At 44.2% G+C, this 22,342-nt stretch overlaps 1 protein-coding gene across 3 annotated transcripts in view; it reads right to left on the reverse strand.

Moving 5' to 3' along the window:
- The window catches only part of TECRL (trans-2,3-enoyl-CoA reductase like), a 117,766-nt gene that overhangs the window by 25,108 nt on the left and 70,316 nt on the right, over positions 1-22,342 (reverse strand). For 2 of the 3 annotated variants that reach the window (XM_050948311.1, XM_050948309.1), the window contains one exon: positions 18,802-18,905. In XM_050948311.1, the coding sequence (XP_050804268.1) occupies positions 18,802-18,905 (104 nt within the window). The remainder of the gene's footprint in view (positions 1-18,801; positions 18,906-22,342) is intronic. The other variant, XM_050948310.1, reaches the window with a different exon arrangement.

The following is a 22,342-nucleotide window of genomic DNA, read 5'->3' on the forward strand; positions in this document are numbered from 1 at the left end:
CTGGATGGGCTGAGGGTCCAAGTGAGGGGGGAGCTGGGGTAAGGGGCCAGGCCGGGGACGGGTTGGCTGTGGGGCAGAAAGTCCCAGGGACAGTCAGGGACAGGGAGGGGGCAGAGGTTGGGGGGGCAGTCAGGGGACAGGGAATGGGGGGGTTGGATTGTGGGTGTTCAGGGAGTCTGTCAGGACTCCGCGGGGGGGGGGAGATAGGGGTCGGGGCAGTCAGGAGACAGGGAGCAGGGGTGGGGTCCCGGTGTGGTGGGGGGTCTCTGGGGGACGGTGAAGGGAAAAGGAGAGGATGGGTCAGGAATTCTGAGGGGGGGCAGGCAGTCAGGGGGCAGGAAGTGGGTGGGGGTTGGATAGGGGGCAGGGCCAGGCTGTTTGGGAGGCACAGCCTTCTCTACCCTAAAGCTCATTCAGCAGTTTGAGGCTTGCAGAAGAGCCAAGCTGTTAGCTTTTCTATTAGGGCTACCATCCCTTCCACTTCTCAAATACCAAATTATAGCCTATTCTTAATTTCAGTGCGATAGGGAGATTCACGGCAGGGGAGAGTAGCTTCATTTAAAATTAGCCACTGGGGGAGGGATCACATGAGAAGAGCAATATCCTTCCCAACTCTACCAGGGGAGACCCCCCCACACACATTCTCTGAGGCTCTAGAGGGGTTAATTCAATGGTTCTCAAACTTTTATATTGGTGACCCCTTTTACATAGCAAACCTCTGAGTGTGACTCTCCCCTCTTATAAATTAAAAACACTTTTTTATATATTTAACACTGTTATAAATGCTGGAGGCAAAGCAGAGTTTGAGGTGGAGGCTGACAGCTCGCAACCCCCAGTAATAACCTCGTGACCCCTAGAGGGGTGCCGACCCCCAGTTTGAGAACCCCTGGGTTAATTTAATTTTAGCATCCTATGTCCATTCACATGCATGTGCTATTTTGAGCATTTCAGTTTTCACAACATAGGCTCATCCCAGATTCGGGACCAAGCTCAAATGCTCAGTTCGTGGAGTATGTACATAAGCTATACTAAAAACAAACCCACAGTAACTGTCTCCAGTTTGTGAGGGACCCCATGGAGCCAGTCCCTAGGAAACAGATAAATGCATGGAGGTTAAGTCCATTAATGGCTGTTAGCCAGGATGGGTAAGGAATGGTGTCCCTAGCCTCTGTTTGTCCAAGGATGGAGATGGATGGCAGGAGAGAGATCACTTGATCATTACCTGTTAGGTTTACTCCCTCTGGGGCACTTGGCATTGGCCATTGTCGGTAGACAGATACTGGGTTGGATGGACCTTTGGTTTGACCCAGTATGGCTGTTCTTACGTTCTAACCTAAATGAACCCAAAGTTATGGAGACAGGTATGAGTCAAGGAAGCCAGCAGAGTATCAGACACCTGGAAAAATCTCTGACTGGATGGGCTCAGGTGTTTGGTCACAAGCTGAGGTGGTTCAAAAGTTTTGGATTTTTTTTAAGCAGAAATTTTTTATTGTTTCTTTAAACAGTCAATCACAGCAAGCAGCAAATATTTGGCCACACACTTGTGAAACCCCAAACCATATTCAGGTTTTGGCAGACTAATTTCAGCTTTTCAATTAAAAAAATCACAACAAATTTTGAAGGAAAGCAGACATTGTCCGTGATTTTTTTCTGCTTTTTAAAAACTCCTAGTTTTCGATCCAGAAAAAGTTTTGACGAAAAATATTTGTCCAACCCTTTTAATGAGCTTTAGTGCCTTTTAGCACTAGCTGATGCTGAGAACCAGTGATACTTTGTAAAGAAGTTTTCTCAAAACTGGGTTTGTGCCAAGATGCAGAAGGTTTATTTTTACCAGGGCCGCCTGTGGGGGGGGGAGCAAGTGGGGCAATTTGCACCAGGCCCCCCACGAGAATATGGTATTGTAGAGTATTAATTTTTTTTTATGGAAGGGCCCCCAAAATTGCTTTGCCTCAGGCCCCCTGAATCCTCTGGGCAGCCCTGTGCCCAGGTGGAAGTGAGAATGATTATAAGTGATATTACAGTGACGTCTAACAGTCTGGGGGTCCCATTGTGCTAAGTGCAGGACAAACACATAGCAGGAGACAGTGCCTGCCAGGAAAAGCATATACACTAAATAGACAAAGGGTGGCAGAGGAGAAAGGCAGAGAGAGGTGAGTAGCTTGCTTGAGATCACTCAGCATGAATCCCTGAATCCCAGCTCATTGCCTTACGGAACAGATCTCATTGCCTCTCTGCACTAGTATCCAAGGTGTGCACTAAAAAAATAAGCCGGTAATTGCCTGCACTAGGCAGCAAGCTCACAGCAGCTGTTCTGTGGGGAGTAGCCAGGGACAGAGCAGCAGTGTTTGGCAGCAGTTTGTGGCAACTTAGCACTGCAGCAGAAACATGCTCTCTCCTGAGCCTTTGGTCAATTTCAGACTCAGCCAGGAGGAGGAGAAGCAGGCAAGCTCTGAGTATGGAGCAAGCCTGACTTTGCCCAAGCAGCAGCAATCTACAAGCTATGGGCTAGCTGATCTCATATGCCCGAGGAACAAGCCTCTCATAGATACAGATCGCTGCATGGGGCAGCATATGGGATAAGTGCTGGGGATCACCTGCAGTATTCTTATTTAGAGCTGATAAAAATACCTTCTTTTTTTTTTCCTGGAAAATATTCTGGTTTCTTTTTTTCTTTTTGTTGAAATTTCCTTCAAAAAGTGAGTTTTTCAATAAAAAAATTTAAACCAAAAACCATAATATTTTGGTTTTTGAAAACCACTTTAGACAAAAAAAAAAAATCAGTTTTCAAAAACTGAAAATCTTTTCCCAAGAAAATGTTTGGTGTTTTAGAAAATGTTTTAGTCTTTGAAAACCTGGAGAACAATCATCACTGAAAATGAATTTCTTCTGCAAAAGTTTGCCTTAAAAAAAACTGGGGAAATTCCTTTTCACCTAAAAATATTGACTTGCTCTATAGTTAGTATTACGATAGGGAGAGTGCTCTGCAACAAACATTCCTGTGTTGGACATGGATTCTGCCAGGGACACGTATAGTGACACCTGTACAATAGTGTGTGCTGCTCTGTAGGAGTGTGGACTGCTCTCAGAAGGGTCATACCCTCCTTTTCCGTCCCCACTATGAGTTTCCCATCTCATATCCCATGCAGGGGATAGCTGCCTTCCTTTTTTGTTCCCTCCCAGTATGCCGCAAATCTGTCACTGTCCCCATCCCCCAACTGTCCCTTTTTCTGGGAGGCATTGAAGAAGTCTATTTTTTTTGGCAAACCCATTATGAGCAGGAGCTCATCACCAGGGTCTTAGGAGCATCTTTACTCACTGTTCTATCAGAGGGGCCTCTATTTCTCCCTACTCACCCCATCTCCCATTGCCTGGTTAACCACTGGCACAATCAGATGTGTAGCCACAACTGGTTGTGTGAGAACACTCCAATTCTATGTGCATAGAACCATAGAAATATAGGATGAGAAGGAATCATCTAGGATATCTCCTGCCCCCTCTCCCCTCAGTCAACTCTTTATTTTCAAACATTTTTCAAACCACTAGTTCCTTTTTGAAAATAAAAGGCCAAACAATGCCTTGGTGCACTTATAACAAAGCCACAGGAGGGGTCAGCTGCAGGGACTGAATTTGGAAGCTCTGGATCTAAAGCCTGTACACCTTGAGCTACAAGACCATACCAGTTATCTTGGAGGAAGTTGCAGACTCATAAATGTCCACTTGTGGTCCAGCCACTAGGAGCAGACAAAGAGCCACTCTCTGCCAGCAGGCGCAACACATTTCTGAAAATGGCGCACCTCCTCAGTGCCTCATTTTCACAGGAACCAGAGCTGGGATTGGTCTCAGCTGGAGCTGCTGGGCATTTAGTATGTCTGAACATCAGACGCTTAATGGGTTAGTCAATAACTTCTGACCTGACAGCACCTACTAAAAATATCACAAAAAGTGATCTGTGATTATAGAACATTAGTAGCCCCTAGCATATTAATTCTATCAGCATTAATGGAGATTAATGACAAAGGGACACAGGGGAGGAGGCCTCATATACAGCCTGATCTCTCATTTATCCTGCATGGATCAGATTATTCCTGCCTCTGACAGGTCCCTATGGGTCTGGCTTTTATTTTATTTACCCTTTGGTAGCATTTGTACTGTGTGTCATGCCAATAAAGCCTGACTGCCCTGAATAACAATCAGGTCAGGGATTATAATCCCAAACTGCATGAGGTAGTGAGTATATTTAGGAGACATGACTGCAGAAGAGGTGAAAGGAGCTCCTTAAAGTTATTCATTGCTTGTAATCCAAATGGAATGTGGCAGGGACATGAGACAATTTATCTGACTGGTTGATGCAGCTGGATTAGAGCCTTGATATGAGCCCAGTGGGGCCACCAGAGGGGATCACAGGATTTCTAATGCCAGTTAATAGCACTGCATGCACTAGTTAAATCAAAAGATAAAAAGAAGATGAATTGGGGGAGGGGAGCGTGGAGCCCAAAGCAGAAACATTATTTTGATGAAATAAGAAATAGCAGGAAAATCCCATACATATAAACTAGAAGCCCACAGAGTCACAAATAAGTCTTTATGAGCATATACTAGCTGATTCCTCTATATAACACTTTTGACGTGCCCTTTCTCTACTGCCATGGAACAGACCCCTAGTGTGGATCAGATTGCGTTTTGGAATAGTGTAGTATTATTTCATTTATGGTGAGCTGTGGGATGGGACTCCAGAGAGGCCATTTAACCTTTCCCTGCTGCTCTTATTCAGCTATGTATCATGGCTCTTTCCATGCCATGTAAGGGTAGTTTGCCAGTTCATGGGTGACACTTCCATCAGTGAGAGCTGTTAACAAGGTACTGTGTACACAGGGATGGGAGCTGATGGGAGTGGTTGAGAAAGCACCCTTGCTAGGAGCAATGAGTTTGGGTCACTGCCTGAGGCTATGAGCAAAGCAATAGCTATGACATATTTTAAGCATGTATGGGGCAATCATGTGGACAAAAACCCACAGCTGCAGTATATAAGTAATCTAAAAGAGTGAGTTTAGTTTTTTGACAAATGAAAGACAGAGGGTGGCTGGGTCTACAATTCTGAGTCTAGGCCAAATGGATACAGTGCATACTACATAGAAAATATGATACTGCATATCTTCTATTTATATACATTATAGAGACCATTACTTTCTGTGTGTGTGTGTGTGTTGACAGTGGCTGGGATTTCTCAGGAACCTAAGAGAGTTAGGCACTCAAAACACAGGCACCCAAATCCTACAGCACTGAATACCTAACTCCCTTAAACTCCTTTGAAAAATCCCATCTCCAAGTATTACTGTGTTAAATCTTAATATGCAGCATTAACTTCTGGACCAATTTCTACCCCCACTTATACTTCTGCTACCTCAGGAAAGTCAGCAAGGAACCTTTTTGGCAATATCTTCAAATGATCTCTATTTTTGACCTTTTATCTCAACTGTTGTTAAGGGTTTTGGAGGCAGGTTTGCAGTGGACAGTAAAGTCCTGCAATACTAGCTGGATAGTCAAACAACTTTTTGTCCCCAACACCTGAACATTTCCCCAAATCCGCAGAGCTATATTTTAACTCCTGAAGACAGGGTCTGCTCAGACCAGTGTTTCTTGGCCTGGGGTTACCGTGACAGCGAAGCAGTATTTCTAGCTATTTAAGGCTGCATCCTGGCTGGTGCTGCAAGTGTCTGAGGTGGAGCAGCCGTCCAAGGAGGAATTCTTCCAGACTCAGTCAGAACCCCCCCCCCCGCAGAATCACTGGAGGAGTGAACAGCAAAACGAGTGCAGCTCCCACCCTGTACCAGGCTTGCTCTGCTGGCTATGGCAGAAAAGAGGGAAGGCCTGTCCCAGGTTTTCTCTCCCCAGTCCTGGGATGCTGGATGCTACTAGCCCTCCCCATTCCTTGCAGAGGATTAAGGCTCTCTGCCACTTCATTAGGACACATACCTGCCAGCCCCTGAAAAAAGAACAAGTGATTCCAAATCAGTGCACAGTCATTCTAGCTTTGTTTATATTCAGGCACAACCCAGGTGACACGCGCATACCCATCTGCAACCTAGCTCCAACATGGACAGAGAATGACTGGCAGTTATGGGGCACTAGGTGTATTTGTGGGCCGGATTTCAAAAAGAATTCAGCATTCATCAGCTCCCCTATAGGCACCTAAATGAAGTGGCCCTTTTGAAAACCTGGTCATTTAGAACAGTGAGTAGCATGTCCATGGAACTTTTCATCTAGAGGTCTCAAAGGAGGGTTATCTCCATTTCACAAACTGAGACAAAAAGAGGTTAAGCTGCTTACCTGAGGTCACCAGAAGGAGAACCCAAATCTTCTAAGTCTCAGTCCAGTATGTTATTGACTAGGCAACCCTGCCTCTCTTATTTAGGTACCTAAATGGAAGGTGTTTGAGTGCTAAGATCTTTTGGAAATCTGGCTCATCTGGTGCTGAGCATTGGCCATAGTTAAACTTAAAATATAGATCAGTTCTTCAGTACAATAACTTCTTGGGCTAAATTCCTACCTAGTCTGTCCTTAAACAGGCAAGCTCTTTCTGAACTATATAAAATGGACTCCATGGATCTGGGATAAAAGCCACAGGAGTACACTTTTGAGGATCTAAAGAATCTATTAACCACATCCCTAATACTAGCATTTTATGATGCTCCCAAACTGAGAGTCAATTCAGCCCATGCCAGAGCAGTGGTCTCGATGTGACTCTACTTCAGTTACACAGAGATGATTAGAAGCCAGTAGCTTGCTGTTCCAAATGGCTTTCAGACTCTGCAGCCAGAACGCAGAAGGGATGTTTGGGCAGAGCATGGGAGAGAGTGACAGTTTATTTGCAGCCTCTTGTTAATTTCAAATTTGTGGGCGGTCACAAGCCACTGTTATGTACATGCACCCTCGCATGCCCAACCACTTCTTTAGCCTCATGGCATTCCTCTGCTACAATACAAAGAATCAAGGGCATTCACAGTAATCCAACGATTTTCTGATCAGTGAACATGTTGTACAAAATCCATTGCTATTCTGCTGCATAAATCAGAAGTCATGCAGCATTCCTTAGGTCTAATATTCTACGTTTGACATGGACTTGGTATAGAATGAACAGTAACAAGAATCTAACCCTCACAATTAGACAAAAATGGAAAATACTGTGGTGCATACAGCTTGTTAGAGTTAAGAATGTGTTCACGAGTACGAGAATGGGATTTTCCAAGAATGAATTCAACAGGATTTGGGTCCCTTAGGCACTGGGGATTCCCAGCCAGTAATACTATTTATATAATTGTTACACATGCCCATGCCTCTGGGTAGATCGTGGGCAACTGGGATTAGCTATGGGACCCCTACTTCTAAAAGCACATACCTCTCCTGAGTGCCATATTAAATGTGTTCCATAAAGATGTTTGCCATTGTGTTATATAGATTAAATTATCCTGTCCTACTAACCAAAAACTCTCATTGAGACCTCCCATATATCTCAAGGGAATGAGTGGGGTCAGGACCTGGACTTGGACTGGGCGGCCATCTAAGAGTCACCAGCTAATGTGTCTAGCAACTCCATATTCCACTGTTCAAAAGTTGTATGAAGTTGGTTGAGCAGGGCCCAGTTACTCCTCGTTCATAAGAGCCCAGAAGAGACCTTTAAACAACAGGACGCAGCATTGGCCTACCTCTGTTACCAATGAAATGAATACCAAACCTATCAACATCGACAGGAGCCAGAGGTACACCCGCACTGAACATTTTTTGGAAATCCACCCCACTGAGCCACAGTTCCTACAAAATGATCCAAATATAGACAGGTCAGATGGCCAGAGTCTATCAGCCTTCCTCGAAGTGAGGAGCACCCCACCTTCCCAGTAATCTCATTGGTTTCAGTCGAGTAATGCACTACTCTGAGTCAGGGGAATAGAAATCAGCACTTAGCAATTAGGAAAATGACTTGGCTACTTTAGTTACTTGGAATTCTGTCTACATTGTCTACGCCCTTACAACAATAACAACCCACAAGGGAAGGCCTATAATACGTATGCACTCATTCTTCCACATGTGCTATGCTCAACTGAACATAAAACGTTCGCCTCTCTTAAAATTCACTAGGCTCCCAGCTGCTTTCCTGCAGAACTGACATTCTGGCAAGGTTAGTCATATGCTTGTGGCTTTTGCTCCTTAGACAGAGAGAAAAACAATCATAGCATTCTACTTGCCCTTATTAGCAGTGGCATCTGATGAATTATGATCAGCCAGTTGGCCAATTTCAACAGCAGGAAGGTCCCTGCTTCCCTTATCAGTAGATTTCACTGAAGCCGCTGGGCCCTAACAAAGGGCCGACAATATATGTGGGCCAAAGAAAGGCCTAAACAACATTTTACCATAGCACAGTGTCAGGCAAACTCAATCTGTTCCTTGCTGATAGCTCTGGAAGTTGAAAACTATTTGACTTAATTAACTAAAGAACAAAACCAACTATGTGTGTACAGCTTGCCTTTGCAAAAGGCTACAACATTTTCAGAGTTCACAGTGTTGACACGCATTAGTTCATGGCTTGTGCAGTTGTGCCAAGGTAAAGCAACATGCATTATATGTAACATTATGCATTGACTCAGAAATCTCAGCCATGAACCAAGTGTCTGAGGTCACTTGTGTCTCGAAATTATGGTCAGAAAAGTGACTGTAAAAAATCCACCTTCTTATTCAGCATATCTATTTCCTGGGACCAGATTCCCAAGTGATGTAAATGGGTGTAATAAATCAGAAAGCTTTGTCAAAATGTGGCTTTATGATACCTTCATGCGTTAAGTATCAGAGGGGTAGCCTCTGCTTTGCTGCTTCATGCGTTAGTCGGCATTAAGACAATTGTATACTAAGGACATTGAGCATGTAGAACTAGTTAAAACAAATTGTATGTTCTTTTGCTATTATCACTACTGCAGAGTTCAATTTACCCCAGAATTCCTTGGTGCTGCATTACAGAAATCAGAGGGCCTTGCCACATAATTGTAGTCAAATTGACCACAGAATCCAAGGCCTAGGCTCATATATGATCCATTCTTCTAGTCATCCACTGGCATATCCTCCCAATCATCAGCTCACCTATTCTATCTTGAACTCAATTTTTCTCCCATTCATTGATCCTATCAGCATCTCATTTCCTGCTCTCTCTTTCTCCTCTTTACACTGATCACACAAATTTGCTAGGACTCCTATTCCCCCATTACTTCCCCATACTCTGTGCACTTCATTTATCTTGCCTCTTACCAGAAGATGGCCTCTGGACTGCAGTAATGTATACCAGCCCATTCCCTGGCCTCTTTCACAATCTCATATTGAGTTCAAGCCAAATAATTTGCTTTTTCTATGGCAAAGATTCTCAGCCTGTGGAAAGCAGCCCTGCCCCAGGAGTTCCCAAACAGGTATCAAGGTATCTTCCCATATGGCTACATTGGGAGAGTGGTCCTGAACAGGTCTGGACTAGAGAGGAGGAGATTGGTCCTGTTATGGAAAAGGCTGAGAATTGCTGCTCTTTGGGGATCTGGCAACTTCCTCTCACAACACATTGAAACATAAGGCCTTGGAGATTGATTCTCTTCTTACATACTCCAATTTCATTATACAGACTTCATAGAATCATAGACATGTTGGGCTAGAAGGGACCTCCAGAAGTCATCAAGTCCAGCCTCCTGCGCTGTGGCAGGACCAAGTAAACCTAGGCCACCCCTGACTGGTATTTGTCCAACTTGTTCTCAAAAGCTTCCAATGATGGGAAATCCATAGCGTCCCTTGTAAGCTCATTCCAGAGCTTAACTACCCAGAGAGTTAGAAAGTTTTTCCAACATCTAACCTGAGTCTCTCTTGCTCCAAATTAAGCCCATAACTTCTTGTCTTACTCTCAGTGGACATGGAGAACAATTGATCACTGTCTGCTTTATAATATTTCTTAACATATCGGAAGACTGTTATCAGGTCCCCCTCATTCTTCTTTTCTCAAGACTAAACATGCCCAGTTTTTTTAACCTTTCCTCCTAAGTCAAGTTTTCTAAATCTCTTATCATTTTTGTTGCTCTCCTCTGGACTCTCTCCAGTTTCTCCAGATCTTTCCTAAATTGTGGTGCTCAGAATTGGACACGGTACTCCAGCTGAGGCCTCACCAGTGCTGAGCGGAGCCAGACAGATACCTGCTGTATCTTCCATACAACACTACTGTTAATGTATCCCGGAATCATATTAGCCTTTTGTGCAGCTTCAGTGCATGGATGACTCATATTGTGTGTGTGGTCCATTATAACCCCCAGATCCTTTCCAGCAGTACTACCGCCTGTGCAGTCATTTCCCATTTTGTAGTCATACATTTGATTTTTCTTTCCTAAGTGAAGTACTTTTCATGTCTTTATTCAATGACATTACTCCCACTTTACACCAGTGTACCACCACTCACTTGGATGGGTTGTTGTTGGAGAGGGGACTGAACCTGGGAACTCAGGATCATGAAACACAAGCCTGCTTGAGCTAAATAACACCTCCCCGCCCATTAATCAAGGCTGGCGCAGACTCCTCAACCTAGCCATCACTAGCAGGCAAGAGTGCATGCTCAGCAGGAGAAGAACCAGGTGACTTGTCTCTTCCTCTCTGAGGGAACAGGAATACCTGATCCTTTCTATAAACCATGTCCTCTCCTCCTGCATGGTGTTGCATTATCCAGACATGTATGGGGTCAGAGGAGGGATAGCTTTACAGCTATTATACTTTGTTATTTTGTAACCATTTAAAGTTTCTGTCTCAGTTTCCCATGTCTCTACATTGGCAATAACATTATTTATCTGCCCCAAAGGCATGTGGTGTAGATTGATTAGTTTGGAAAGCATGTTTAAGACAAAAAGTGCTAGCATCCTCATTATGTTTCCATTATTTATTAGAGACTGTAGGTGGGTTTCCCTCCGCCAAGTAAAAATAAATAAATAAATGTTTCTTGGACCAAACTGAATAATGTTTCCATCATTTGAGACTGTAGGTTTCTGTGTTTCTTTGACCAAAAAAATGTTTCTTTGACCAAACTGAACTTTTTTTGTTTTTTTTTCCATTTTTTGGTAAAAATGTTTTTTTGTTTTTTTCTTTGTTTTCAGATGCTGAATTTTTTTATTGAAAAGAAAAACAATTTTCAAAGAGGAAAAAAAATGCATTTCGGTGTTCTATCAAAAATGATTTTTATGGGAAATGATCAAAAGAATTTAATTCCCATCTAAAATAGTTCCCATTTTCAACCAACAGTATTATTTATAATTACAAACCCCCATTGTAGTGTGCAGTAGTCAGTCAAGTTAGAGCATGAAAGTCCAGGACTCTATTGTGCTGGACACAGCACAAATACAGAACAAAAAGACAATCCCTGCCTCAAAGAGTTTATAATCTAAATCATTACAATCTAAGGCATGGACCTGGGGACACTCAGAAAGATTAGTCTGAATTAACTTTAAAGTGGATTAATTAAATCACATGGAACCCCTGCATGGATGCTCTTATTCAGAATTAAATTGGACTTAATCTAATTTATTTTAATTAAAAAGTGAATTAATTTAAATCAAATGAAATCCACTTTATTTCAGAATAAAAGCATACACCTAGAAGTTTAACAGAGGTTCTCTAATCCACTTTAAATTCACACCTTTAGTTAATTCAAATTAACTTTCCTGAGTGACATGTATAGACAAACCCTAAATAAGTGTTCCAATTCTGCTGTTAAACCAAACATTTTAATTCCCCCAAACAGCAAATTACTTAAGAAATTGCCTAACTTTAGGTATATGCATAATCTCTTTGAAGTCAATGGCACTCATGTTCTTAAAGGTAGGCATAAGCTTAAATACATTGCTGAATGGAAGCCTAAATGAAGTTCTGTCTTCAGGTCTTAACAACTTCATTAAACTGGCAGACTTAAACCTCAAATTAATAAAGCTGCATTCTCACCTCTTTGAGTTGGCTTTTATCATATTTTCTTCACTTCTGACTATGAGGATAATAATGGCACCTGACACTTTTAGTGGCTAGATAACATGACCCAGCTAAACCTGATTGTGTAATCACTGCCCAAATACGGAGAGTTTTAACAAAAACCTGAATTAGATAGACAGAGGAGTGGCTTGAGCCTGATTTACAATAAGAGCCTTGTGTTTTGTTATCTGTCAGCCAGACAACAAGGCAATACATAAAAGGGGTCTCTGCCATCTAGATTAGGCCCAAAATTAGTCATAGATTAAACAAAACCCCAACACCCCATTAATGAGGAATTCAAACCCATCAAGGTAGCATTTTTACAGGAGCCATATAAAAACGATCTTGAACTCAGCTCCCACTAGCATCTCTGCAGCAGCAAACTAACCCTTTCTACTCCCAGTGCTTAGCTAAAACAACCAACAATGCTTGCACAGAAGTAAATTACACGTTTGTGCTCATTTTAGTTCCATAAGAAACCAGGATGGGAAGAGACTAGAGATGGAATTTCGTGTGAGAAAAAGCCATTTTGATTAAACTGAAATGTTTTACAAAATTGTGTCAAGTATGAAGAAATTTTATTTCAGAAAAATGTTGAAAAAAGTTTTGAAAATATTGTTTTGACATTTTTAGAATAAAAAGTTTTGATTTTTGTTTCAAAACTTGTATATATACAGAATTAAAAATAAAACAATGTTTGACATTGGAATAAAATGTTTTGATTCACAGATTCTAAGACAAGAAAAGACCATTGTGACCATCTAGTCCAGTGGCTCTCAAACGTTTCGATTGGTGACCCCTTTCACATAGCGAGCCTCTGAGTATGTTCCCCCCTTATGAATTAAAAACACTTTTTTATATAGTCAACACCACTATAAATGCTCGAGGCAAAGCAGGGTTTGGGATGGAAGCTGACAGCTCGTGATGCTCCACGTAATAACCTCATGACCCCCTGAGGGATCCCGACCCCCAGTTTGAGAATCCCTGATCTAGTCCGTCTTCCTGCTTAACACAGGGTAAAGAATTTTTCAAAAATAGTTCATAGAGCAGCTCTTTTAAGGGAAAAAAAATCCAATAATTGACCTGAACCAATTTTTTTCCCCAGAATTTCATTTTGTTAAAAAAACAAAACAAAACAAAAAATAAACACTTTTTTTTAAACAACTCCAGATAAATAAATCTCAAACTGTTTTGAGGAATAGATAATACATTTTCTGACCAACTCAGTAGGCAAATTTCCAAAAGCTCTATGGAGCTCAACAGTTTCTCTCTCTCTCACCAACACAAGTTGGTCTAGTAAATATTACCTCATTCACCCAGCACTAGAAGAGACAGCTGGAAGAGAACAATGTCCCCCCAATATTTCTTAAAGGAATATTACTGTATAAACTGAGAGAACAAATCATTAATTTTATATTATTTACATACACTGGTTATACTTTAAAAGTTCTTTCTGGTACGCAAAATTCTCTTGGTCTGATAATGATTTATTTTTACTTATGATGGGGAATTGCTTTGGAATTGGTTCCAGATCAAACAGAAGAAACCTCTTAAGAGTAGCTGTATAGTGATCAAAAGTATGTTAGTTGCTTGGAAGACACATAGGGCCAACTTCTGAAAGAGCTCAGTGCCCATTTAGGCATCTAAATCAGCTGGCCAGATTTCCAGCACCCATTGAGACTGGATTGTGGGGAAGAACTCTTCTCAGTGGGAATATTTGTTGTTGAGTACTGGTTGCAGAGTGCTGCAGGGAATGCCCTAATCAGCTCTTGCCACTCCAGCCCCAATCAGAGGAAATGGGTAGAGGCTTGTCACTAGCTAGGACTGGCCTGGAAACTGGCCACACCTGCCCACCTCGTTAACAGGGGCTAAAAGTTTGGGAGGAAGTGAGCCCAGGGGGATGGAGACCAGGAAGGGGAGAGTAGGCACAGAAGGAGTTGGGAGCCTGGTGCTATTCAGGCCTGTGTTTGGCCGAACCTGTAAATAATCTGTAAATAGTTGGAGCTTGGTGGTGGGGACTGGACACAGGAATAAAGAGTATGGGTGTTGCACCAGCTATAAGTGGTCCTCACTCATTGGGGAGTGGGATGAGGAGGCTGAACCCAGTGAGACCCCATCACAGTACTTCATGTGACAAAGCACTTAGGAGTTTAAGCTCCATTGACTTTTGATGAGATTTAGGGTCCGAAGTGACTTTGTCATTTTTGAAAATGGCACTTAGGCTCTTAAATCACTTGGAGTTAGCTTCAAAAAGTGGCTTAGGAGTTGCAACCACTAACTTTTAGGTGCCCTGTGTCCAGGTGGAATTTTCAGCTCCAAGTTAGGTGCCCAGGCTCATACCACGCATGGGGAGACGTAGGTGCCTAGACAGAAGGATGCTCAGAAGCCAAGAAAGTGGAGATCTGCCTAAGCTCACAAGGCCTGACATGCAGAGGGAAGAGATGGGATTTAGGGCTCAGATTCATAAAGGTGCCTAACTCCCATGGATCTGGCCCTCTAGATGACTGACTGATGGTCTGAAGGGAGATGCCAATCTCGGCTTGGGATTCTCAGCCATGAACTCTCTCTGGGAGCCATGCCCAATCAAGTCAGCCCTTTCTCATGAAAAACCAGCATAGGGGGCCAACCCACTGCAGAATATTCAGAAGCCTAGTGGCCAGTGCAGTCAGGTGCTCAAATCCCTATTCTACCCCATTTGGCTACAATCATTAATGATCATAAACCTTAAATAAATAAAAGTTTTAAATGCCTTTTATTGTACAATACAATAGTTTACACACTGTAACTATATTGTTACAGAATAACTCTACCATAAAAGTTCTGAATATTTAAACTAATGGCACAGCGAGGAAGAATATTCCTCCTGCTGAGAACTGAGACATTTTAGTATATGGACCACAATGTGGTAAAATGAATATTGAGAAACCCATGGAGAGAGTTTTCTACACATGGATTAAATAGTAAAAGATGCTACCGCCTGTGGTACTGCTGCCTCGCTATAAATTCATTATTAACAATGGGAAATTAAACTTTGGTTATGCTACTGTTTTAGGTGACATAAACCACTGGGAAGGAAGAGATTAAACATGGTTATTGCAGATTATTTAGTTGTAACAAACATGAAACAGCATCAGAAGCACTTTTCACTTTGCAGGGAGGTTCTACAATTCCTTCCCATGAGTGGGATACTTGAAAAAGAAAGAGGGCCAGATCCTTGTCTGGAGTAAATCAGCATCGCTCTATGGAAGTCAATGGACAATATATGGGAAATTGAATTAACTCCACTGAAGTCAACTCTAGTGTTGTCAACCCTCCAGGAGTGGCCAGGAGTCTCCCAGAATCAGCATCGATCTCCCGGTGACTATTGAAAGCAATCTGGGAGATTTTAATAGGATATTTTAAGAAAATGACATTACGTCATGTTGGGGAAAAAAGTCTCCCAGAATAGCGTCAGTCAGAGTTGGCAACCCTAGTCAACACACTGATGCTGATTTAGACCAGTTGAGGATCTGGCTGAAGTAGTGGGACTAGACACTCAAAGGGAAGGGCATACTGGGCAGATGCTTCTGCGATTCTCAGCTCAAACTCCAAGAAATCACCTTTCAGGGTGTTGCCTTCTGCCCTCCAGGGTAAGCAAAGATCTATGTGGCACTCATTCAGCAGGACAGCTACAAATGCCTACAGGTGAGAGCTTAGAGGGCTAGGACTGTGAGACCATCACAAGCTGCAGGGAAGAGATGTGCCATCTTGCAGCTCTGACCCAGAAGCTGCCCTTGACCAGGCCAAAGTCGGGCAGTAACGAGCCTTTTGCCAGTGTGTCTGCAAAGCACTAGTTCATTGCTGAGGCACAGTAAAAATGGGTCAGTTCTGTAAGTGATTTGCAGTAATGCGCAGTGATTGCTAGCTACCCGGATTACTGAGGGGCAGATCATATCCCTGCTCCAATACACCTTATGCAGCAGTGCAGGGGAGGCCCTGAGGAGCCACTATGCATGCACTGCTTGTGAGGGTATGTCTTGACTACACAGTGAGCCCAGCGAGAGCCCATGTGTCGCCCCTAATTCTCCCATCTCTTCACACAGGAAAATCTCACACCCAGGCTGGCGAGTCCATTAAGCCTGAGCTAACAGGGACAGCTGGGGGTGTAGGCTTGAGCTAGAATTCCACTTCATGGGCTGGCAACATGCCTACTTTGCAGTGAGAATAAACGCGAATCAAGCGTGGGTGCTGTTAGTCCTCCAGTGCTATTTCACAATTCCACCGGCGTTGTAGATTTCTGTCTAACTGTGCCCTGTTTCTGCACTGTGTCTTAACCCAACCATTGCCGGCTCAAAGGCTGTGGAAGTGCAGCAAGCAGAGATGCCATCCAAGAAATCGTCCTGCCCGCATACTGTCAGCTGTCCAGAATCTCAACCCCACCCCCTGGGGAAGTTGTGATGTGAAGATCCATTTCTAAGCGTGGCGGACAGGAAAGAAATGGAGAGGTCGAGAAGTCAGTCGAGCGAGCTATGGCCCACTTGGTGGTTTGCAAACTGAGTTCCTGGATGACATGCTCATTAAAAGACCTTGCTGCCAAATGCTGTTTGCTTTCGCCTTCAGAACTATCTGCATGAACAATGAATAACCCCACTTGGAGATTATATTCATAAAGCATTGTCCCCTGTCCCTGCCACAGAGAGCAGCTCCCTGCGAGGTGAGAGAGAAAGAGCCCTGTGAATGAATTAACAGAGCAGCCCACTTTAATGCACCGCTAAGAACCATAGGATATACCCCAGAACTCCATCCCAGCACACGGGCTAGTACAGAACCGTGGATGCAGTTACATGGGTCAGGCACAGGTAGCACTTTGCAACGGGGGTGCTCCACGTGTACAAAGCTAGCCCAGGCTTGGTAGCAAGACTTACCCTGCAAGGACTAGCCGAAATGGCAGCCCATATATTTCAGGGAGCACAAGGGCTAGTATCTGGTTGGGAGCAACTCAGAAAGTGGGTGGAGCCAGCCAGGGCTCAGCCTTCTTTCACTCTGTGCACCAGCTGAAGAGCTGCACAGCTGGGGGCGGGTGGGGGGAGTGTGTTGTGTCCCTGGAGGGGGCATCATAGATTAATTTCCCACAGTGAAAGTGAGCAGCTCTAAGAGACATCTTACTTCTCTAAGGTGGGAATCTTCCCAATGCTCTCTTGCCCTGTGGCAGGGCTGTGGCTACATGCAAGTTAGCTGAAAATTAGCTTCTCCTATTGATTCTGACCAACATATTGAAATGTTAAGGGCCAGATTCTCACAGCCTTCCTCGCCATGGGCTAGACCTGGCCCTGGCCATGCTCAAGGCGAGCAGGACAGTCACATTCCCCTGCTTTCCCATTCCCTGGCTCGACCCACTTGGATCTTCGGCTTGGTGCAGAGTGGAGGCCCTGCTTTCTTGTTGCACACCCATCCCCACAAGGGGGCTGGGAAGGGGTCAAGAGTAGTTGCCTCAGCACATGGGCAGAGGAAGCTGTTCCCTTGTAAGACATGTAGTCATTCACTCCCTCCTGTGCGAGAGGTGAGTGGCTCCTGGAGTCACAATTCCATCCCAGGGCTGCCTCTGGGAGGCAGCATTTCCACACTGCCCCACGTGCAGTATGGCTCCACCTAGTCCATTGAAAAGGGCTTTAATTCTGACTCTCTGACTGCTTAGGAGTCCAATACTCAGTATGGAAAAGGCTGTGAGAATCCAGTCCTTCCTCCTCAATGGCCATTAAAAACTAATTACAATGCAACATTAAAAGAAGTGTAAGTAATTTACAGAGAGTGTTAATTGCTATGAACCACTACATACTTCCTCTTATTGCTTTCAGAAACCAAGCAACTCTAAATAACGTATGTTTCTGCATGCAAAAACCAGGAATTCCCCTTCCCTCCTCAAAAAGCTCTGTTTGCTGATCGGTTTAGGGCTCCCAAAAATCACATTTCAGACCTTACAGACAAGCCACAGGGTATGACAGCATGGTGGAGTAGATAGAGCACTGGATTGAATGCAGGAGAGCTGGGTTCTAATCCCACCTCTACACCAACATGATGTATATCTACATTTCCTCTCCCACCCTTTAAGTGTCTTGTCTATTTAGACACTAATCTCTTTGGGGCAAGGACTGCCGTTTAGTATATGTCGGTACAGTGCTTAGCACAATGGTAAGTAAGCCCCAACAGGTGCTACTGTAATATAACTAAATTGCTATTTCATAAAGTACATTTCAGTATCTATTGCAAATTAATTCTGTCACTGTGGCAACCCGTACCAAAGAGGTTAAAATACCTTGGAATCCTTCGCCTCATTAATCAGCTTCATAACTTAATCTATAGCTTGATCCTTCCTATCCCCCTTTCAGGCAAACTGATGGGTAAATGCACTGAGCTACTGCAATCAGATTATCTTCCTGTTTTAGTAAAGTTTTATATCTATAGCCTTTCATTCTGAATCCCAAAGAGCCTGTGCAGTAAGTGAATATCTTTGGTCAAAGGTCCTTCAGTGGTATGTTAGCCTAAGGTAAGATAAACTTGTTCTTAAAAATTGATTTTCCCCCCTCAGGCACTATTGTTATGTCCATCCTCTAATCTTTAACTGGATGTCTGAGTGACTAGGTTGCTAACTTGGCTGACTATCACTTAATTCAGGTTTGAGGGATGATAAAATAATTAGGCAATTTGACATGGAGAAGGACAGGCCAAGGAAACGGGAGCAATCTGAAGCTTAAATGTGTTTTACATTAAGATCTATCGCATTGATCGTTACAAGGACATACTTACTGTAGTCCAACTGACCTGCTGACCCAGATCTGTGAAATACAGCGTAATGATGGACGAAACTGCCAAGCTTTGAATGCTAGCGGAATCCTTCAGATAGGGCCCATCTAGAATGACAAAGAAGCAAGACCAAATGGTTTGAATAATACACCCCCCTGCAATGACTCAGCATAAAATGCAAGACACACAGGAGTTAAGCAATGGTTATAATTCACATTCCACCCCATGAACTGGGCCTGAAGTGAAAAGGAAACCCCTTGTTTTCTGATGTATTTGGTGCTTTCAGTTCTTACTCTCTATGTCCAGCGCTCAGGATTTGTATTAGATTTTATCCTCCTGATGATGCAAGTGTGACGATGACACTGCATTGAGAAACAACGCACAATAGTTGTTATGGGGTTGACTCATGTGCATCGTCTCTATAAAGGGACAGATTGTTCAGAATTGCACAAACCCTTCTGTCAAGTATCAAAGGGGTAGCCATGTTAGTCTGGATCTGTAAAAGCAGCAAAGAGTCCTGTGGCACCTTATAGACTAACAGACGTATTGGAGCATGAGCTTTTGTGGGTGAATACCCACTTCATCGGATGCATGTGGGTATTCACTCACGAAAGCTTATGCTCCAATACGTCTGTTAGTCTATAAGGTACCACAGGACTCTTTGCTGCTTTTACAAAACCTTCTGTAAAGCAGTTTTAGATCATGCCTTAGAAGGTTTAACAGAAAGGCACCATGTGAGACGATGTCTCTGTCTCTGAATCCCTGATATGTTTCTGGTCAAATGTTTGCTTGTTTCATGCTCAGTGGTAGCTAGTGATGGGTGGAACTCAGAGATTACGAAGTCAGCTTCTGTTCGGACAAGATCTCATAACCCAAGATCTCTATGTCAACCTTCTTGGACCTCGTCAGACTTTTTGAGTCTGGGCTTAGAAAGTTTTTCTCACTGTACTTCCAAGCACCAGCTTCTACTCCTGCTGAATCCAGCATGTACAGAATATAGTAACAGCTGTGGGGGAGGTAATATAGTTTGTTTAGGAAGTAGTGGATAAGGCAGTGGACTGAAAGTTAGGAGACTTGTGGTTTGTTCCCGGCTCTGCCACTGACTTCCTGTGTGACCTTGGCTGAGTCACTTCATCTATTTCTCCTTGTCTTTCTAGTCAATTTAACTTGTAAGCTCTTCAGGGCACAGTCTCTCTCTCATTATATGTTTAAACATCAATGGGCTACTACTGGAATACTACTACCAGCAGACTGACAAAACCATTTGAGCCTCCAAAAAATTGGTGCATATTTCGGGAGAAAGTGCAAGTGTCTTTACATATCATCTAAGTCAGCGGGCTATTGTGATTTCTGTTATCTACCTTGTAATAAATGGTGCCCATAAAGCATTTGTCAAGTGCAAAATCCAGTGGGTTTTGTCTCTTTCTGACTTTGTGAAGCATTTGCAAGCTAGACGTGAGATTTTTCCACCATTACTTACATGGCATAGTACCTTACTCCTTGAGAGTAATCTTACTGAAATCAATGGGAGAGTGAGTAACACTCCACGAGGAAAACCACACTCTATGGATAGGGCTAGATCTCAGACTAGTGCGTGAGTTTGGGTGCACTTAAATATGAGCCACATTCTGTTCACTGTTTTGGCATAAAAAGTCCCTTTCAATGGGAGTTCCTTATACAGGACAAGAACAGAGTGCAGTCCTGTCTGCATTCTATCTTTCATTTTCTTTGTTTTAGAGGATCCTCAATTCTGTGTATGAACTGTTTGGGCTTGAGAGAGCGTTGGCCAGTTTGATGTTCTGTGCGAGGAAGCAAAGCTCTCAGAAGGGCCTAACCCTGGAAACAACAGTGGCCTGCTTACACAGATCACCAAACTGGCCAACCCTCTAACAAGCCCAAACAATTCTCATACATAATTGAGGACACTTCAGTATGTTTCCACCTCCAAAACAAAGAAGGTGAAAGACAAAGGGGAACAGATTGCTTGGGACACATCAGAACAGTGCAGGGAAGGTTGTGGGGTGACAGGTACATATAAAGGGCACCAGAGGTGGGTGAAACAATAATGGCTGCCCATGCCACAAAAGAGAGGTGTCACGAAGAAAACCAAGGATCACCTAACTGGTGGGGAACAAAAAATGGAAAAAAAGGAGGGATGAATCACAGGTTCACAATCAGGGGTGCAGAAGTAGACCACCTCAGACAATGCCCACGGCTCCGTGAAGAGAACTGAAGAGTCAATGCAATTAAGGGGTCTAACCTACTTGACCCCTATAGATATGGGTGGGACTCCATTCAAACCCCCCACACGCAGCCATCCCTCAACAAAAATGAAAAACAAGGAGCAGAAAAACAAGGAACAGCTAATTATGAGGGACAATGAATGCAAACACAGTGCCCACTACTCTGCGAGGGAGCCAGTGGAAGTAAAAGATACAGGTTGACATCACTGGCATATGAAGTCCTTTATTTATTCACACAGGTGCAGCTTGGGCACTAGCAGTCCAAATTCCCCTCACTGCCCATATCCTTCAAGAACTATTTAAATGAGAGAGCCCATAGACCGCTCTCAATGACCCATTCAGTCCTCGGCTGCCAAGAAGGGTGATGACTGGTGTCAACCAGGATGGTGGCCAGTGGTGGATTTAGAGTTAGTGGGGCCCTGTGTGCAGTGTCATTGTCAGGGAGCCCCCTCAGGACCCAGCCAAGAAAAAGAACATTCTCTCTTACCCCCCCTCCCAGGTTTTTCCATCCTTTTTTTCTTCATCCTCCTCCTATATTATAAGTAATGGGAAGTAAATGAAAATAAAATGAGATACCTTGGTTGGGGCAGGGGCTGGGGTGCAGGAGGGGGTGAGGGGTGCGGGCTCTGGGAGGGAGTTTGGGAGTGGGACCTGGGCTGTGGCAGGGGGTTGAGGTGTAGGAGGAGGGATGAGGGGGTTGGGCTCTGGGAGGGAGTTTGGGTGCAGGCTCTGGGCTGAGGCAGGGGGCTGGGGTGTGGGAGGGGGGCAGCGCTTACCTTGGGCAGCACAGCTCCCAAAGTGACTGGCACATCCCCCCTCTGGCAGCAGTTCCAAGGCAGGGGGGGCAGGGGGTCTCTGTGCCGCTGCCAACAGGTGACATTGGCTGCAGTTCCGGGGCAACAGGATCTGCGGAGTCGGTGTTTAGGGCGGCGGCAGCATGCAGAGATACCCCCCATCGCCCCAGGGCCGCAGGGACATGCCAGACACTTCCAGGAGTGAAGTGGAGCAGAGGGGAAGAGGCAGAGTGGGCAGGGAACCGCCTTAATCATGCTGCACTGCTGCTGGCACGTCTCTGTGCGCCCCTTGGGAGGACGTCTCCGTGCACTGCCCAGGGGTGGAGGCAGAGCGCGGAGCTCCCTCCTCCACCTGCCAGTGGTGCACAAAGACGTGCCAGCAGCTGGCCACTTCTGGGAGCAGCCTGCGGACATCGGTCATGGCATGCAGACAGCCTGCCTGAGCCCTGTTGCACTGCTGGCTGGGACTAGGGGGCAGGTTGACAGATATTTGTCCTGCATTTTGGG

The sequence above is a fragment of the Gopherus flavomarginatus genome, chromosome 3, assembly GCF_025201925.1.
Source record: "Gopherus flavomarginatus isolate rGopFla2 chromosome 3, rGopFla2.mat.asm, whole genome shotgun sequence".
Lineage (NCBI taxonomy): Eukaryota > Metazoa > Chordata > Testudines > Testudinidae > Gopherus > Gopherus flavomarginatus.